The 21,148-nt window shown below is 40.9% G+C and overlaps 1 protein-coding gene across 6 annotated transcripts in view; it reads right to left on the reverse strand.

The window, feature by feature from the left end:
- Ebf1 (EBF transcription factor 1) overlaps positions 1 to 21,148 on the reverse strand; it is a 379,734-nt gene that overhangs the window by 334,973 nt on the left and 23,613 nt on the right. For all 6 annotated transcript variants that reach the window (XM_028777670.1, XM_028777669.1, XM_028777668.1 and 3 more), the window contains exon 6: positions 18,816 to 18,884. In XM_028777670.1, coding sequence (XP_028633503.1) covers positions 18,816 to 18,884 — 69 coding nt within the window. The remainder of the gene's footprint in view (positions 1 to 18,815; positions 18,885 to 21,148) is intronic.

Below are 21,148 nucleotides of genomic sequence, written 5' to 3' on the forward strand. Positions count from 1 at the left end.
ATATATATATATATATATATATATATATATATATATATATATTTCACACATATAATTTCATCTCTGCACATTGCCAAAAAGAAACAGGTTTTTAAATTTTCTGAAATTCTCATTTCTTTCATTTCTTTAAGCATAAGGCCCCTAGAATATTGTCATACAGAAGCACAGGAACTGATCAAAGCACAGATCTTCGTCACTTCATCATTAAGGTGCTCATACTTTGGGGGCCTAAAAGGGAGTTTCCCACCTATTTCCACATATGAAGTAAGTATGCTAAGAATAAATAACCACTTATTAAGCAAATCCTATGTGCAATTTGGCATACATCCTTCATACACTATGTTTTAGGGTACTTCACGCAGAAGACACATTTAAGCCACAGGTATTCAGTAAGACCACTGGGAGATGTTACATCCACTGGTATCCTCTACTGATGGCCTCCCCAAGTTACAATGTCAGGTAGATAAACATGTTGGTACACACTCCTTACATTTTACAAGCCTATAGTTTTGTTTTTATTAGATCCCTTCCCCAACTCATGCTACCAATGAATTAAATATGCCAACTCAATTAGCCTCGTAAGGAAACTCCTCTAATGATCTCCCTAAGTAATCTTGTGCCTTAAGGTGGATCTTAGCAACAGATGGGGGCTGTGCATCCTGCTTTATCGTGATTATTTACCTGGTACTTTGGACACAATAATAAAGGAGGAGAAAACTAGTTGAGCATACTGCTGGGTGTTCAGTCTTGACTGTGAAGTTACTCTTTCCTTTGTGTCTCACACATTGCTCACCTAAGTATAACGAGAGACTATCCTTTAATGCTAGATACAAGGTTAGACACATTTAGAGGAACACATGGGAGGAATATAATTATGAAAAGGGGAAACTTAAAGATCTAAAGTGTCCAGACGTCTCATTTTATAAATGAGAAAACTGAAGCCCAGAGGAGAGAGCCTTGCTGAGGCCCACATACCTAAGCAACACGGAGGCAGTCCTGAACACCGGCTCCTCTATGTCCTGCCTCAGAATTCTACACCCAGTCACTTCTCAGCTTCAATATAAATAAAAAACAAACAAACAAAAAACCCAGCTTCAGCATGAGCAACTGAACGTGTCGGGTCTGTGATAGCACCCGAGTGTCCTCGGACCATAAGAGACGGCGATACCTAAATCTGACTTATAATTGGAAGTATAAGTTGGCAATGATTAAAAACGAGTACCCTGGGAGAGCAACCTACACTGAGTCTGGTTAAGCAGTTGAGTCAGTTTGGATCTAACATGATACAAGGACAGTGGTAGGGCAACGAGATGTAGAAGCAGGATGGATTCAGTAGTGATCTGAAAGAGACAAGTGCACGCCAAATAGGATTTCCCTCATATGTCAGCCCCTTGGATGTCCATAAAGTGACTATGAAGGAGTTCCCAACCCAGGTACATGGCTCCATTGTCCTTTACAGAGTGGGTGTCACAAGAACACTTGGTGAATACACACCCACCTTGCTGCACTGTGTACTTCCTCTATCTGGGATCCAGTGCCTCAACTGGTAGCATCTCTGCCATCTCTAAACATAAGCAACAGCTCTCAACCCAGAGCACGGTCTGCCATGAAGCCGTTTTTGTCAGCTTAACACATCTGTTCTATCTGCTTTCAGACATTAAAATATTTGGAAGCACAAGGGAATTTGGCTTGTTGATGATAATTTTTAAAAAGGAAAAATAAAGATGATACATAAAGATATAATCACACCTGTTAAGATTAAGTCATTCCTTCATCCAAAATGACCAGACAGCGAATGGAAGTAGGCAGGAAGATATAAATCTTGACCACAATTTAATCCCATATCTGAATCAAGATGCAAAACTGAGTTTCCTAAGTCAAGCTAGGCATTTTAGGCAGGTTTCCTAAGCTCATCATTCATGAACTGAAATGGCCACTTCTTCCTTTTTCCTCTGAGAGGTGGACACCTCATCCCCAGGTTGCAAGCTCACTACCCTTTGCCTTTTGGAATCATCAACCTGTGGTGTGGATTAGAATGATGCCAAGGGTTAGAAATTTCTCCCTGCATCTTCCCATGACTTCTGTCCTTCTTTTGGTCATTCGAAAGTGTGACAAGCTGCAGGCTTGGACAAAGTCATATACCAAAATGCTTTTGCATATGTGAAACTACAGTGCCCCATTCCTTTCTTTTCTGTGCAATTTTTTTTGACAGAACTATATTTTGCAACAATACCTCATTTCCTTTAGTGTTATTTTTGGAAAGGACCATTTATTAAGTTCATTTAGGCTTAACTATAAAGTAATTTTTAAACTGAGGACTACACTCTGAAAATTGCCAAGTTCAATATTTATATAAGTCAGTACCTTCCAGAAAAAGATAACAGCCAGAGACAACTGCTGAAGGGGAGATGTCTGAAATTGAAAGGCTCTTTATAAAATTCCTACTGGGAAATGACTATTGATGAAATAGGTCTGACAAAAGAAACAAAAATTCCATCTTTTTTTTTCACGGTGTTATGAACAGCGTGGTTTCAGTCATGTGAGGTGTGTGAGCTTTTAAAGGGTCAAAATAATTTTAGGATGGGACGCTGTAGCGGTCCCTCCTCCCAGTGACTGTCATAACTTCTTACAACTTACCTAATGTCTGATGATTTGTTGGAGACACGGCGCTCTGAACTTTTCTTGGAATCAGACCCAGAAAATCTAAGTTGCACCCTTCCCTGAGGCTACTTTCACAGTAGGTGAAACAGATAACAGGGGGAGACCCAGACAATCCAGAGAGTAGCTGGAAATTGAGCCAGGGACTCGGTTTATGGTCCTGGTTCTAGATTGACTTATGGCTTAGGGCAATAATGCTGTGTTTCTCTAGACCTCAGCTTTTCCATCTTTAAAACAAAGGACTAGACCAAAATCTCTGAGAGTCAGTCTAGATGGAATCCTGGTTTCATCCTCTTTCATTTGAAAAGCATTTTAGACTTGTCTGCCCTAAATTTACATTCTCTGCCCAAGTTACAGTTACTCAAAACAGCAAGAACAACCAAAAACCTGATGTTGTAGAAACTAACATGATAGAGCTTAGAGAGCTCTGCTCATTTGAAAAAGCAAAGTGAGCATCTGAACACTGTTTCACTCCTTCTAAGGGCTGTATGGCTGAGTGACAGAGCTAAAGTGTTGTTGCCCGTTCCTGTTCTTCTGTGTATGTAAAGATCAGTGGTTCTCCACTGAAGATATGTGAGTCTAGCTCTAAAAGTCTCTGCACCCACAAGAATTGGATGACAAAACCTTACCTGCATTCTCAAAAGTCAGACAAATATTCGTTATTGTTTTTTTTTAACCTGGCTGTTTAAACCTCAGAGACACTTTTCTAGAAACGCACAGTTTTTCTCTAACTTATTTCATAGTCTATATCAGGGATGTAGGGTTTGTCCATAAGCAAATATTTTGAAAATGAATAAAGGGCCTGTATTTCTTTCCTATAATTTCCCATTGTTGATTTAAGTCCATCTATAGAAGAAAAAAAAAGGTATAACACATGAGAAGTTCTCTGTGGTAGGAAGTATAAGAGAACACCTCCCAGCTCAAAGAACTCCTTGAATCTTCCAGTCTACCCTCAGTATAAATGAGGCTTCTGGCTAGAGAATCTAGAAGTTTCTCTTTATCACAATGACAGTGATGCATAAGGCAGTCCCCAGGAGGCCTTTATAACAGAGAAGAAATAGCCTTTTCATATGCTACTTTCCACAGGCCTGAGGAAGATCTTTCTAGAATCCCACTGCAGTGGCACCCTTGGAATCCCCCAGAGACTATGAAAAACAGTCCAGACCGAGTCAGCCAAAGTGGAGAAAGGGGTCACATGGATTTTGGGCTGATTTCTTAATATTTGGCTGTGGCTAGAATTTTCCTCATGGGTGATTTCCACACTCTTTAGACCTTGATTCATACTCCATTCAACACTCCTCACCCTGGAGAGGACTCAGGGAATACTGACATGCTTGTGTCAAGCACCATCTTAACAGGGAACAGAATGAGGAAGGAGCCTTTTCCAGTGTGAGGGTCTCCATAGTGTATGTGAGTGAGTCACTTGTTCTTAGGACAGCCAGCCCTCTGACAGACATTCTGGGGATGTGGCCTTGCTCATCAGGGTGGCAGCCATTTCAGTCAGGCCCCCTTCAGACAACACGTTCCTAGTTCCCATGATTTCCAAGTGGTGCCCATATAGTTATAAATAACAGAGAGCTAGCTGAAACCCCTTCTGAGAAGCTGACAGATTCCCAAGCAAACTAAACTCCAAGCACCAGACAGAAATGAGGATTTGAGATGAGAGAGAAGTCTGTAATGGAACAGAGAAATTCATTAGCCTGAGCTTCCAAAATAGTTCAAGGAATTGGACCTAATTCTGCCCCTGTTGTTTGGGGGATGTCATTACTAATGTTGCAGAGACACTTTGAGCCACCATCTATCAGAAGTCTGATGAAAGAAAAAAGCTAACATTTCACAATTAATGTTGGGAGTGCAGTAATTTGAAAGGCCCTGCCCCTCATAAACTAAACAGCGTTCCACAGAAAGAAAATTACTGCTTCTAAGGGACGTAGTTCTGAGAGTTATCCAGAATTCCACAATGCTACTAACCCTGCAGTCTATAAGAAATTATTCAAGTATGCATGTAAGTAATTCTGTATTTTAATTTAACCCTTTGAAACATTAATCAAACCATGGCTAATTATAGAAATTAAGGAATTAGACGATGGAATCTTCTAAAAGATATTATTTAAAAGGCAGTTTATACAATTACTTGTATAGATGTTTGCTTTAAAGAGGAAAAACAGTTCTACTGTAATGAAAAGGGTCTTAGAAAATTAAATTAACAAGGGGGGGACCAGGCTGATATGAAACTAAATTAGCATCAAATGCAAATTACAGGGTACTTAATGGTAGAAACAGGTGCAGAGAAGAACTCTAAATGAGATAAATGAATAAAACATCCTTCTCCACAAATGTGGAGGCTGACACAAAGTCAATGACATGAATAATTCAGCAGCCTCCACACTGCTGTTGAGGTCAGCCTGCCTTGACCTTTGAAACAGGAAGTAAAATTCAGTTCAAATTTGACTGACTGGAAATATAACAGTTATTTGGTTTTTTTATATATATTAAAAAACCCACATTTTTTTTCAAAAGATAGACACAGGAAATATATAATAGAATCATAGTTTGATCTAAAGTCATTGGTTAAACAAACAAACAAAAAACCTCTCATTAGATAAGATTTTACCCAAATCATGTTTCAATATGGAAATCCTAAGAATAAAAATAATTAGAAGTGCATAGACCAGCTCCTCAGTGTATTGATCAAACTCCTTATGGGAATACATTTCTAGGTCTTTTCCCTTTTCTTCATATTATTTTGTTGTGTTGATATCAGTATTTAGAAAAAAGCATGTCATGATTGTTTTAAGGCACATATTTTTCATTAGTAATACAAAGTGATCTCTTACATTTGTGAGATTAAAATTCAGCTAAGCTGAATTTGAACTCTGTGAATATGCTTCATTTGAAATCTTCATTCGGACTTAGTAGATATTGCACACACACACCCCAAACTCATTTAATCTTATAAAAATGCAAGCTGAGTTCTCAAACAAATTATTTTCATAACCGAGTGGCTCCCTTGGTCCTAAATGGTGGGAGCTCCCCTCCCTCCTTCACACACTTCAAAAATAGTTGGTGAAACTGCTGAGAGGATTTTCCTTATTTCAAATCAAATCTAGCGGTTAGAGATGGACAGAGTATGGCCACGATGCAGTTTCTATGAACTAGAAAGACAGGGGAATATATGTGGTCTATCAGCTTGATCCTTATTTCACAGGCTGGCAGGAGAGATGCTAAATAACAGCCGTTATCACTGCCCTCCAATGGGGTCTCTTAATGGGGCCAACAATGTGGCTATCTGCCTTTCATCTGTCTGCTCTGCTTGTCAGTAAGAAAAGATCATATTGAAAGATGTGCTTCATTTGACTTTTTAGATTTAGAGAGGGTTAAAACTAATACACATACACACACACACACAGAGTGCATGCACACACAAACACACTTTGGCTACTCACCAAAACTCACTAGAAATCTAGGTTTATGACTACAGGAAGAAGTTAAAATGATGTCTTTTCCAAACCTATGTGCTTAGCAGAGAGAACCAAATACATTGGGTGTGCTGGTTGCTATTATTATTATTATTATTATTATTATCATTAATATCATCATTATTCACTTCCCACTGGACAGTTTCTAAAGAGTGATAAACCAAACACTGTTACTTTGGGGTTTGCCCGTAACTACTGACCTGAGCGAAGGCTTTGTATACAGAATGGCTCCCCGCTAAATGAGTGCTCTGTAGGGCCAGCTGCTTCTCATTTGGAAACAACCGGCTTCTCTATCCCCAAGTGCTAAAGAAAATAATCCCAGCGATCTATGGCTACACACTTGCACAGAGGCAGCAACGAGAATTTGATTGTGGAGATAATTAAAGTCATTCCTGGAACTTCCAAGAAAAAAAAAAAAGTTAAGGAGTAGAAGGAGGTGGGGGGCAGGGTGCAGAACATTTGATGATAGTCTTTAAAATTAAACTAGGACTAACCCTTGTGAGAGGAGAGAGGGAACATCCACCCCAAAAGGAGCTCGCTGAAGCAGCTCATATCTCCCTCTACTCTGCCACTTCCTGGGGAGACCCAGGAAGCCATCAGTACAGCTCTCAGCCTCCAGTGTCCTCTTCAGATACCAAAGGAACTAAAGATGCTACGTGTAAATGATGAACTAATGACACACCGTAGTCATATGTTTTGTGGGGCGTTTGTTTTAAGTTTCAATCTTAAATAAAATACCCAAGGAGGCTCTCCTGAATGGATCCCGCCCCCATCAGTCTTTCTTGGCTTCTCTGAAATGATGAGTTTAAATGTTAACAAACAAACACAGTATCAGAGACTTGAAGGGACTCGATCTCTCGATCTTCAAAGGGGTTGCTATTTCTTTAAGGTTCTGCTGTCCCACAAAAAGAATCCATGTTCACAGAGCTCTGACTGCATTCAGCAGAGCTTCCTTTCTCTGCCTGCCTACAGATCTTACAAGCAATGGGAAAAGCAAGGATCGAGTAAGCCTCTGTCTGTGCTCTCTGCCTTTCACAGGAAGGAGAGATAGGCTCAATGAGGATTCCGGGCCTCTCAATTAACCTGATTAGTTCAGCACATTGCTCTCCTGAACGACAACTTATCATGGAAATAAGGAAGAACTTCCTGCAGTAGGCGTCTCCTCCAGCCGCAGAGATGCATCCCGTTAGATGTGAGATATCTCTGTCTCCCTCCTCACCGGCTCAGGGATCGAGAAGCTGTGCTGCTGGACCTGGTGGTGCCTGAGTGGGTTTTGAGTCCCAAGGACAGAAGGCAAGCTCCCATCTGCCCAGGAGACCTCGGAGGAGGCTGAGAAAAGGGATGCCCCATGGGCAACTTCAAGCCCTTCTTTCAGCGTCAACCAGGCACATGATAGGATTGGGGTGGAGGACAGGAGGATCTTGTGGGTGGGGGTAGAGAAAGAGAGAACAAGGAAGAACTTGTTAACCCTTCCGTCACAGCAGTACTGTGTTAGTATGTTTAAACACAGGCAACTATAATACTGATTTCACATTTGATAGCGCTGGGACATAGGTAACTTGCCCTTATAAGAAACCTTCCCCCCGCCAAAAAAAAATCTCTGAACCATACATGTGTCATTTCCTTTCACTCAAGTTAGCATGTACAATAGATAAACTGCTTGACAGAGTATACGCCTTAAAATGTTCTTCGTGTGAGCAGCAGCAGCAGGAGTTCTCACTTACTTGTCTGCTCTGTGATTTACTTGATCAATTAAACAGTTAGGCAACGAGGAGATTTGCATGGTAATAGTGTGAAGATTAACATTTTCTAACCGAAATAAATGTAATATTTCATCCTGCATTTTCTGTTCCCTGTCATTCTTTAATGGCACGACCTCCTTGCTTTAGTGTGTGGTTGCAACAGGACTGTCCTTACGCAGAGCAGAGACCATCACGTTCAACAACTACGTTCCTCACCCCCTTTCATTTCACAAAAATCATACCCCAAACTTCTGCTGCATGTGAGCAAGGTATTGTGCTCAGGGCTGGGGATGGGCAGCAGCCAGCAGCTGTGTCAACTACCCCTTAAGCTTGCTGACATCCTTAACAGGGCTGAGGTGTGCCTGCCCTACCTTGTTCAGCGCTACTACTAAACGCTGGGGTTCAAATTCCACAGCAAAGAGTCTTAGCAATCTCTTCGTTCCAGCCTCTATTTGAAACATCATTCTAGGTGTTATGTGCCAAGGACTGTGCTGACACATCTTAAAATATAGGGCTTAGGGCAATTGAACCACCCAGTGCCCCACACTGCTAGCTGAGCTAGGATTCAGTCTGATTTAACCTGCAGTCTTAACCAACTTGTGGACTGCATGAGAGGAGTATAAGAAAACCATAGTGTTTGCCCAAGTTCAGGACCACTGGGGATGACTTCAGCCTGAAGGGATCTTTCTTGTGCGGCTTAGTTCTAGTCTTATATTGTGTTCTTCTATTTTTAAGAGAAAGTCAAATATAGTTAGATACAGAAGCATGTGCCTGTAATCCCAACACTTAGGAGAAAAGCTGAAGAATCACAAGTTCGAGGCCAGGCTAGGATGTAAGAGACATTGTCTCAAAAGAACAAAGGGAAATTAATAATATTTACTTACGATTTCAACAAAGCAGCCCTCAAAACTCTGAGACACTGAAAAAAGAGCCAGGCTCCCAGGAGCCTTGTTGGATTAAGAGGCATTTACTTTGAATCTATGTCTCTCTTTGCAGGTTTTCTGGACAATCCTGAACCCAGTATGAGGCAAACAGTGAAGCCCAATAAATAGTTGTGGAAAGAAAAAGCAGTAAGTGAGTTTTTGTCTATGAAGGCACAGTCACCATGATTAGCTTAGCAAGGTAGCTCATCTTGTTAAAAAAAAAAAAAAGCCATCGTGCCTTTTACAGTAGGGATACGGACTCACATCAAATATATTAGGCTCCGTTTTCAAAATCTGATTTTAAGACTTTGGGAAGTCCCAACCCCAGTGATTGTTATGTGTTGTAACCTTGTTATATTTTTTTGTAATAAAGACATAATCATATGTACATATGTGTGTGTATACATGCGTGTGTGTGTGTGGAGTGTGTGTGTGTGTGTGTGATGTTGAGGACTGAGCTCAGAGCATTTGCACATGTCAGATACACACTCTACCTCCGTTGTGCAATGCCAAGAAAGTAGTGAGGCTTCCAGCCATAACCCACAATGAAGATGAATGTTCCCATTCTGAAGATTGGAGCACTGAGGTGCTTGAGGCAAAGATACTAAGTAGCCATAAAGAATCTGACCTGTCTGTGAGGTGGCTTCAGAGTCTCTGTCTTTGCCATTGCGCTGCACCTTCATTAGATTTCTCTCTGGATTATTACTTTCATTTCCAACTCCACAAGCTAGTATGACTGTAACTAAGACACTGGCTAGGTGACTGTGTTTAGAGAAACACATGAGGGAATGAAGTGCAGCTACCAAGAAAATTGAAATAAAAGTACCTCATGCTGGGAGGTACTAGAAACCGCCTCACTGGGTAATGAAGGATGTGAGGCCAAACCTCAAGCTGAGAGCTGGAAGTGTGGAGTCTGTTATCACTGGCTCAGGGGCTCGTCCCTTAGGCCACATGCCCCATCAGCTAGAGTCTGCTGATGGAAGGGACGCCTCTGAAATAGCACACCTTACAGTGTTCAAATCTGTAAGCATTATGCTATAGCTACGGACGCGACAATTAGATTTACAGTGGCCAGGGATTTTGTTTACTTTGTTGTGTTATGCTCATAGGTTGATCTTTATGAGAACATACAGATGTCTCAAACAAAGGAACCCTTGCCTGGAACCACAGGAATCGAGTTGTCTGAAGTTAGTCTGTGATGTGTAGCATGCAGCAGGGATTAGAATCTAGCCTTAAGAAAACACCAAGACCGTTTAGGGAGACAGAGGTTTTCCTAAACTGTAGGTAATGCTTTCAAAGACCACTGAGTGGATATTTTACCAACTCCCTTTTCCAGAGGACTTTCTGATAGTTAAATGCTCTCTTTTTGCCATCTTTTTTGTCTTTTCGGGGTGTGTGTGTGTGCGTGTCTGTGTGTCTGTGTATGTATCTGTGTATGTATCTGTGGCTGTGTCTCTGTGTGTGTAGGCCTATGCATGTGTGTCATCAAACCGAACGGCAATCTAGAATTCTTCAAACTACCTGTCCATTTGGGGGGAGGGGGGATCAGTTAAGAGTGCACTCAAAACGATTTTTTTAAATTATGATGAGATATTACTAACAGAACAAAACATTAATAAGTGAGAAACATAGTCTTTAAAGTGGGACAGCCCTCAATACTTAAGTATTGAACAATAATAAGTTGCCAACAAAGTAGTTGTCAGATCCACAAATGGAGTAGAAGAGAGCTTTAGTTAATCATGACTGCTCAGAAAAGGTGGAGAAAAAGTGTCTACAGGACTGACTCCTCTTTGGTGAGTCTCCAGTGTCTAAGCGAACCCTCCACTCAATGTAAATATTCACAGCTCCAGCAGGGGCAATACCCCGTGAAGTCACAAAAAGTGATGACATAGGACAATCTATTTCAACATTCTACTTTGATGACCTTCAACTCATGAACTACAAGAAAGACTTCCACCCTGACTACATAGCACCATGGCATTGTGAACTCCCCCATGTTTGCTCCCTACAGAAGGGTGCTTCTCACTCACACAATACCCATCCCTGCACATAGCATCAATGTTTGGTCAGCTGAACAGAGAATGGCTTTTAAAAACAAAGTCTTGATATTGATTATGAGGGCTTTTCTTTTTTCCAAAACCGCTGTCATCACATGTCTGAATGAAACTTTAACAATCTTCCTCACGTCCTGTACAATAGATACAGTGATCATGTCCAGATTAAAAGGCCAGCTGGCACACACTTCGTTTAACTCTCTTCTCTCTCGCCCTTGCCCTGGCACTTCAAGTGTTAAAGAAAACAAGGAGAGAAGGCTTGAGTGTACAGAGAGGGTTTACCGGCACTCACTTTTAATCTATAGCCCTTCACTCTGTAGCTTCTCCAGCCCCTGTCAGTCTTTTTCCTCCTTTATATTTCATGAGGAACCCCCCAGGCTGTTCCTGAGAGACAGAGCCCAAGTGTCCATAAGCTTTTAGTCAGGCAAAAAGGGAAGAAAAGGGATGGGAACAAGAGCCAACGCAAAGCTAAGGGGCATCTATTAGATGTCACTATGCTTTTGTATTCATGTCAATGATTCCGGATTAGAGTATTTGAAATAATCTTATTGAGAGGAATCAAAAGCCCACCGAGTGAGAGGCAGCTCCTGTAGCACACGGCAAAAGCACAGACAATATCTTGTTAAAGATGTGTTGCCTAACACCGCTACAGGTTTTTTTGTTGTTGTTATATTATGAAACTATTGTGCTTCGAACAGTTAGTGGGATGCCGTGGTTATTGAGAGCCGTTTTGGAGGTGATTGTGTGGGATCCAGCTAGCTAATTTACCAGCCTGTCTAGTGAAGTTGTTACAAGTGGATTTAAAAGGAGGCCATGCTTGCAACTGGAACTGGGCATTTTACCCTTAAAAATAAAAGCTACCAAAACACTAAACATCACTGTGTCCCTGCTTAAGGTGGGGTCCAACTGAGAAAAATGGAATGAAACTGGCTTGTTTCCGCCTAATCAATAGCATAAACTACATCTTTTTGCACAAATAACCCCCTCAACTGAAAACGTAATAGGGTTTTTTGTTGTTTTGTTTGAAGACTTCCCTTTCCATGAAGAATGTTCTTTCTCTTCTCTGTCTCTGTGTCTCTGTCTCTCTCTGTGTCTCCCTCTCTGTCTCTCTATATCTCTGTCTCTCTCTCTCTCTCTCTCTCTCTCTCTCTCCCCTTTATACTTTACCAGGATTAAGGCAATTAAAATTCTATTATAACAAGTACTGTAACATTAAAACCCTCATTTGCTTCTGGACAAAAGCTTGTAACTGGAGAAATAGTTTGCAAGGGAGATTTATCTTCATCTACCCACACTCGTAAAGACAGAGCGCAACCAAAGACAAACCTGCACTGTTCACCATATTCCATTGGTTGCAATAGGAGTCACTTTTGTACTGTCCTGAACAGTGTATGGTTACATGGCTTATAAAGAGATGGATAGGGGAGGTGGGAGGAGGGAAAGGGAGGAAAGAATTGGTAGTCTATTTTAGATAACATCTCATGCAAATTAAAATGATCAAAATACAGTCTCTTTAGTCTGGAACGTCTAAGTGGATATATATATATATACATACATATATATATATATATATATATATATATATATATATATATATATATATGTGTGTATATATATATATATTAATTAGGGATTTTGGCCAGGTGCTAGTAGGTGCATGGAATGAGAATCTCTATCAATGAAGTGCCACCCTTGCAGGGGGTTTGCTGTGCTTGTTTTCAACTCGAAGTAACGTATTGGAGAGTAAGAGCATGTTTATTATACTGATGAACTATCATCGCCAACTAACTGCGACGTCGCTGGCCCACATGAGACTGCAGTGCTTTCCTGCATTCTCCCAAACTGTTACAGAGACAAACTGATGATGACATGAAACGCAAAGCCACACCATGTGTTACACACACGCACGCACACACACACACAACTCGTCAATGCCCTGAAGCTCTGCTGAACACATTTCTTGGAAGTTGTGCCATAATTTCCTTTACAGGAAAACCACTGTTGCTTATTATACGGTGTCTGCTATAGTGTAACACCCTGTAAAAGTACTTTGCATTATGATCTACTGTCAGCATATTTGAAATGCATTTTAATGTATCCTGGTTGTGTATTTGAGAATAGCTGATAGCAAATGGAATCTAGACTGCTATTAGCTTATTGTATTAGTAAATTATTTTTATCACAGTAGCAAACCATGCCCAAGTGTTCAGGGCTCAGCTCCTCCTCAGAATGCTACCATCTGATAAATGTGAAATTGAGAATGATATTTGCTCACATAAGTCTCACTGCTAATAATCACATGTGAATTCCCACTGAGAAAACAAATGTTTAAATGCACTAGAGCTAGAAAACAACTGTAAAATTCATGCTCCGTGTCAATGCTGACTTTCCACTGCCTGAAGAGGTATAAGCCTCTCAGGGCAGCCCGAAGGACAGCAATTATCCTGCCTGGGACAGCTTTAGAGAATAGATTCCTCTTCCTTTGGTTTTAACTGAGCAGTCAGAGTTAGGGAATTAGGTGACATGGAAGGTTTCTCAGAGCTCTGAGAAATGCATTTGCACCTCTGTGTCTTAGTGACCTACGCAGCAGCTGCCATGCTGTGCTGAGCAGTTCTCTGCTCACTCATTGGCCCTTCCGAACGACGGGATGAAGAGGAAGATAAGGCTCGAAAGAGCAATAAACCGAAGTCATGAACCTGGCTAAGCATCTCATGTGGGGGCATGTCTTCATGTTCATCTAAGGCAGTGGTACTCAACCTTCCCAATGCTTCAACACTTTAGTACGGTTCCTCATACTGTGGTGACCCCCAACCATAAAATTATGTCATTGCTACTTCAATGAAATTACTATTGTAACTTGCAATTGTTGTGAGGCATAATGTCAATAACTGTGTCTTAGTTGACCATTGCAAAAGGGGTGGTGACCATCCCCCCCCCATCAAAAGGGTTGAGACCCACAGGTGGAGAAATGATCTAAATGAAGGACCTTCACGGTTATGAGACACAGAGACAGAAAAGCATTTTGTATGTATTTGGGGATTTACCATCAATGATAAGACAGAAGGAGGTTATTGGCTGGAAGACACATATACCTTCAGAAATTCCGAGGAATACATTCTCTCACACATGTCCAATGGTAAACACTGCCTATGAGTGACCTGAATCTACATGTTACTGTCGTTTCCCAGTCATGCTGACGGACACGTGGTCGTGTAAAAATGTGGCCCACAACTTAATCAAGAAGCTAACGTGACGGTGATATAACACTGCTTTCCGACAAGTCGGACCTCTATGCCCTGACCTCTTAGATTAAAACATGGACCTTCGATAAAAATATCTATATGAACACGGCCAAGTTTTTTCTATTCAAGTGACCTATGGCAGGTAAGAAGAGCATTCTACTTATTTCCTGGCTGACAATTCCATTTTGCATTATGATCATTGCCAAGCCAGTTGATATTACCTAAATGACCTAGATGTAGTAGAACTCTACATCTGCAAATCTCCGTTCTTTCTCTCTTCTTCTTCTGAGGAGGAGAGCTTTGGATAAGTGTGGCAAGAGTAATTCCAAACAGGCTAAAGTTTTTTTTTTCCATCCCAAAAGTCACATATTCTCTTAATGTCACTGTGGTCTGTCTCTCTTAGCTTGAAGCATAGATGCAGAGATTCTTATAAATGGAAAAGACAGACAAGATTGTGGCAATCAACAAACCCAAGTTATTTAGAATAGTGAGCGTTGATGAGCTTTTCTTTAAAAAAAAAAAAATCTCAGTTTTAAATACTAGTTCTGGGGGACCCAAGAGTTGCAGGTTATTTAAACCACATTATCCATATTCCCGAAAGGATTGGGTTTTAACTGACACACTTTACTACTTTATCTTGTATTATTTCTATCTCTTAAAAACAAATTCTGTGGGCTGACAGCTAAGGATCCACAACCCTATGAACTTATACCTTCATTTGCTTAGTCAGTCTAATGACTCCATCCATCCCACTGATGCTAAACTGAAGCACAATACAGAATTGCCCCTGCCCCACATAGTCTAGCCAGAAGCATCAGTGATCTCTGTGAAAGGAACTCAATGATAAAATTAGAAGAAAGAGATATTTTCGTAAGGCCATCTGTATTCATCCATCTCACCACTCCAAGACAGTCTAGGAAAATAAAGAATTTTTTTCTTAACTAAACAAGGATCTTAATTCAAACTAGATGCAGAATAAAAGTCTTTACTTTTAATCTGTACAGTGAAAGGATGCATAATGAAGTTTCCATAGAGAAACAGAAGTTGTCGTGTGGATTCTGAGAAAGTGGGTTCCCAATTCAGAGTACCCTATGTGACTTTTATCATTATCCTCTTTTCTGATTCCTACAAAGCAAACCTAATTAAGAACCTCCCTCATTAGTCTTCCAGAAAAATTAGCACAGCTTATGCTAATTACTCCTGCAAAATTTAATAAACTCGTTGAAATGGGAATAGTCTAATGAGGTTTTATTTATTGAACTAAGATAACTCCAAGGGAGAAGGTTAGGACACAGGGATATCCACTGTAGTAATAAAACTACAATGTATTCAATTTCCAAACAGGAATTTTATTGCAAACCTTTTAAATTCAAATCTGAGTTCCTACGTGAATGTTAAATCAATCCCCTCCTTAATTCAATAACTGGAAGTCATTTTTTGCTTTTTACTTTAACAATAATTACCACACATAGCCCTTTATCTCAAAGATAATGAAATTTGCTGTTGTTAGTTCCTGTTCATCAGCTATTGAACATAGCACATTTGACTTTTCCCATGTCTGCACAGCCCAAATATCTGGATCATTGGGCACAGGCTGGGGTTTTATGATTCTTAATCAAGCTACTTGCCATTGAGCAGAAACGTAACCGAACAGTCGTCTCCAGATGCCCTCTTCCTACCACCACACAGCAATTTTCCAATAAACATTTTGACAAATTGTCATGACTGAAGAAAAGTAATTTGGGTCATATTTTCTTACTTTGTTGCATGCCACTGGAAGGAAATAGAAACTTGTCTGTCCAACTGCTGGCTTTGTTAATTTCATTACACACGCACACACACACACACACACACAATTTACCAAACGGTGGTCTCCAAATCACTGGCAACAAATAACGTGGCCAAATTTTAACACAGAAAAGCCTGGCCCAGCACCACTTCTGTGTGACCAGAAAGCCTCTTCCCTCTACCCTATAAATAGTTTTCCTGAATAATCACTGCTAAAAAGTCTTTTGACTGACAAAAAATAGCAAGGTTCTTCCAAATTCTGAAGGTCAAGCAAAGGGAACTCAAAAGTATTAGCTTTCGAGAGGTGACTGTATATTAAAGCTATGGTAACGTCTAACCATAGCCCATACCCTCAGCCTTGGACTGCATACAGTATGCATATTATATATATTTTAAAAACTGACTGTTCCTACTGAGTACCGCAGGCTCAGACACTCGTATCCATAAATCCAAAAGCAAATCAACCACTAAGCACATAACAGATATTATACAATCCACAATGAAGAGTGAAATCGGAAACTAAAATCCAAACATGGTTGCCATTGCATTCCCCCACCTCTTTGCAGAAATTCTGTGGAGTTTTCTGTTTTGTCTTTCCTTGCCTGCATTCTAGTGATTTTCATGCCTCAGTTTCAGAAGGAGAAAGCTTCACATATCGGCAGGGACAAGAGTGGACGCTTATTTTGTTTTCTTATTTTAATCTTTGACAAAACGAAGAGGCAAATAACTTTGAGAACTCACATGCAAATAAAAGTGGCCAACTGGGAGCCTATCAACTGGTCTCTTTGCCAGACAATGGCAAACACCAGCAAATCAGTGTATATTAGGACTTGAACACATCCAGTATGTCTCAGCCGTTTCTTAAAGTGTCCCTTCCCTCAAGAAATAAAACTAGCTGTGCAGGGCTTTTACTTTGTCTAACCAAAACAAGGGTGGGGATGGAGGGATGAAAAGTATGGCTGTCATATAGATGTCATGAATAATATCTCTATAGCCACCAACAGCATAAAGTGCAGACTTATTTTTGCCTAAGTTGTTTGACCCCCCCCCCCAGCCAAGAAAACGGTTTTAAGTACCCTACTGGGACAGATGCAAGGCGGGCGACAATAGAAGCCACACTAATGCAATCCAGGTAACACAATCCTGTTTCAAAAACACGGGGCGGGCTAATTACAGCGCTGCTGAGTCAAGTTTCTCCTGCCATCGCAACCCACAGGAACAGGTCAAAATCAGATGTTATTCAAACCACAGTCCTATCAGCCTTCTACATCAGAGTCGCGGCTTAAAACCCAAGGAAGGACTTTAAAGTTTAACCCATTCACAAGCGAAAAACTGTTTTCATGACAGGTGGCACGGCAGGCCCTGGTCGTCATCATCACGTAAATGGAAAAAGACAATGAGACACCACAGGCTCCTCATGCGTTTGAAGTTTGGGGAGTGTTCAGGCAGGCTCTTGGATGAGAGATGTTTTCTTTTTAATGTGAGAGTAAGAAATACTGGCTTCAAAAGAGAAGCTGTGTTCCGAAAGGTATACAATGAATGAAAGCAAGGTAGCAGAAAATACAGTGTATGGATGCCGTATCTGCTCTCCCAGATGAGCATGCCACCTCACTGTGGACGCCAGACAACATCACTGTCCATCAAACTTTTGCCTCTTTCAGCTTGAGATCAAGATGTTATTGTGCGTATCAAATATATTTTTTCACGACTCCTTTCATGAATATTCTGACTGGAACATTCACCTTAAGTGAAGCTTCGACCAAACTACTTGGAGATGATCAATATTGAGCTAAGGACCTGAAGACACACAGAGGTCATAACCAACAATATTTTGATAGAAACCAAGATGGACAAACTAGAAGCCTTGGCTTCTTTATCCAAGAAAGGATAAATCAAAATTTAAAAACATAAAGAATTTGACAGATTGCTCCTGCTGCATCGTTGTCTTGCTGCTGCCTGAGACAGCATTATCGAAGCTCAGAAGGGGACCCTCATCTGGCTGCTGATTTCCTCAATGAAGGAATCTGCCTTATTTGAATGAAGACTCTTAGCCGGCCCCCGCCCGCCCTAGTGAATAGAAAATGGTAGTTCTTTTCCTAGCTGACAATTGACAGTGTCTATAAAGCTTCCAGGCCATTTAACTCCCAATGAGTAATGCCACATAACGAGTGGTTTATCATACATGTTTCCATACGATGAATTTCAATAATTAAAATGTAAAATGAATATTTGGGATGCCACTCTGCATAATATTGTGCACACCGACTTCAAACTGCACTGGCAGACTGAAACAGATGTATTGCTCTACAGTGATTTACTTGGTCATGTAAGATTAGTAATATGGATCTGTTTAAAAACACAATAATTAAGACAAGCAGGATAAATTAATCAACTCACAATACTGTAGGAGCTGCAATCAAGCCCGGAAATAACAGTAGGAAAATCGTGGTTCACAGATCTCTTTAAACTGCTTTTATGCATAAATAAAACCTTAAAATGTAGATGGATTACGTCCAACAGAACTACTGTAGCTAAAAGTGATAATGATTCAAACATTTTTCAAATAAAAGTTAAATATTTATAAGCACCCAACCGCATTTCATAAATCACCAACTATTATTATTTTATTTCTGAAGCTTCCTGGTACGGCATGAGGACTGAGCCACAGAGAGTGAGGAATGAACACATGCATATATATTACTTTATGAGCATTCATCCGACACAAAACCAGAGCCATCCGAGAAAAGGGCCTCCAACAAACATTCCATATGGCTTTCCCCAAGATCACAATCGCTCGACGCAGTATAAGTCAGGACCAACAGGCAAACTTTAGCCACATGCACCCCTAACCCTCGCCTGTGAGCGACACAAAGCAGGTGTTTCATTATAATGAGGAATAAGACGCCAGTAAAAGAAGAGTGGTCCCTACCTGTCAATTATCACTGGATCTGAGGGAGTCTCATTTCGGTTGCCACAGCTTTTCTTGTCACAACAGCGGCTACGGAGAAAAAACGAAAGGATTTAGTACCAACCATTACAATGTAAAATCATCATTGAAGCAGACAGAAGGTTCAGATTGCTAGGCTGCAAATGCTAGAATTACCACAAAGCCATACCTGGCAATCAACGGATCCAAGGGACAGAAAATTCCATTTGGGTCACTTAGGGGTTAATGGCCAGGCTTAACCTCTCCCTGTTCAGGGGACAGGAGGAGAGGGCCCCTCCCAGAACCAGGCATACAGTCTAAGATGGGGTCTCTCCCTCACTATGAGTATTGGCATAGTTCAATGTGAAGTACTGTATTCTCACATCTACCCAATGAGAATATTCAGGGTCGTGGGTGGATCAAACATTCTTCCCTCAAGAACACACTAATTGTGTGGAAGGCGTCAATGATACTGATGAGTGATCCCCTCCCCAGTCATTCTGTATTAAATGGATTTTTTTTCTTCTCTTTTTGATGGGTGGCACTTCCTTCAACCACAACCCTGGGATTCTCAAAACTCCCAGCACAGTGACTGTTTTGTTTGCCTTTGAGCATCGTCTTGAGATTAAAGGTAATGATCCATAATGATGCAAAGAAGGAGAAGGTGAACAGAAAAAGTGCAGAATCTGTTCTCAGTCCTCTGGCTTTGGTGGCCAGCACTGGCAAGAATTGGGGACACTGGCTAACACAACCCTAACTATAAACACTGGGACACAGGAAGAACAGCCACGAGTAAAGAAAGCCCTGTTACACACATCCTATTGTGTTAGGACCCTGAGACTGCCAGGTTGAAAAAAAAAATCCCAAGGTGTTTCAAAAAGGTGAATAAAAAATCATGAATTTCTTTTCTCTTTCAAGACAGGGTCTTACGTATCCAAGACTGACCTCAAGCTTGTTATGTATCTAAGGATAATCTCAAACTTCTGATCCTTCTCCCTCCACCTCCTCAGCACTGGCTGTGATTATAGGTGTGTGCCCACTTTGTGCTATAGCGTTAGGGGTTGAACTTAGGGATTCAACCTGAGATATATATAACCTGCAGCTGTAGATGTCATGTTTTGAAGAAATACCCACCCTCAGCCAAAACTGTGCATCTAAAATACAATTATAAGTAACAATTTGCCCCATGGCTGGTCTTCCCTGAGGACTATACTGTGGAAAACCATGCTTGATCAATGAGGAAGACTGGAAAGTTATCCAGGAGCTGGATTCTACCCCATACAGTAAGTAAAAAAACATGCTTTTCTCCATCCCTCACAAATATTCTAATGTATGCAAATACAGAGAGAGGGAGGGAAGGAGGGAGAGAGAGAGAGAGAGAGAGAGAGAGAGAGAGAGAGAGACCTGGAAATTTTTCCAAACATAGGAAATTTTTTACCAAAATTAAGACATCTTCCTCTCTTTGACTGTGTCTGAGTGATGGATCTGCTTGGTGATAGATCTATGTCTTTATCTTCAGATGGCAATGAAAAGAATTGTATCTCTGTTCTCAAAGCCTTAGCTGAAAACATTGACTCCTCCACAAACTAATCACTTTCCAATTTGGTGGAAACTTTTCTCTGGGCCTAAGTTCTAGTCTACCAGTTACACTATGTGGTGGTAGGCCCATGGTATCCTATCTGAGAGACCAGTAAAGTCACAGGGGGAAAAGTGATGTAAGAGATGGCATTTGTGCAAAATAAATAGCCTAAAACTCAACTCCAGGGCCCAGCAAGATAGCTCAGCAAGGTAAGGTGCTTGCCACCAACCAAGAAGATCTGAACTCAATCATGACCCATGGGGTAGAAGGAGAAGCCCTACCTCCTCAAATCGTCCTCTGACATCCATATGTGAATCACAATATGTATACACATACACATGCATACAAAAAATGTACAAAGTAATATTTGAAAACCAAACTTAATTATCCCTGACAACTGATCCCCTCCACCCGCATTCCCTCATCTTGTCATGTTAGCATCGTGATTAAGAATGCTGGTTCTAGCATCATGGTTAAGAATGGTTCATTCTATTAAGAACCCAGGTGAGGCAGTATCAAGATCACCCTTGTATTTATACCTTGGCCTTAGACTCCAGTCTGAGAAGCCTGAGCTATGTAAGGGGAGTGATGCCCAAAAGCAGAGAGAAAGAGAGAGAGGAGAGAGAGAGAGAGAGAGAGAGAGAGAGAGAGAGAGAGAGAGAGAGAGTGAGTCTTGGTGACTCCACCCTCACTGCAATTCTCAGGGGACCTCCTCCAGCTTGCTTGATGCTAACTATGGGCAAGAGCCCATCCCTTG

Source organism: Grammomys surdaster, unplaced genomic scaffold (assembly GCF_004785775.1).
Source record: "Grammomys surdaster isolate TR1022 unplaced genomic scaffold, NIH_TR_1.0 313, whole genome shotgun sequence".
NCBI classification, from domain to species: Eukaryota; Metazoa; Chordata; class Mammalia; order Rodentia; family Muridae; genus Grammomys; species Grammomys surdaster.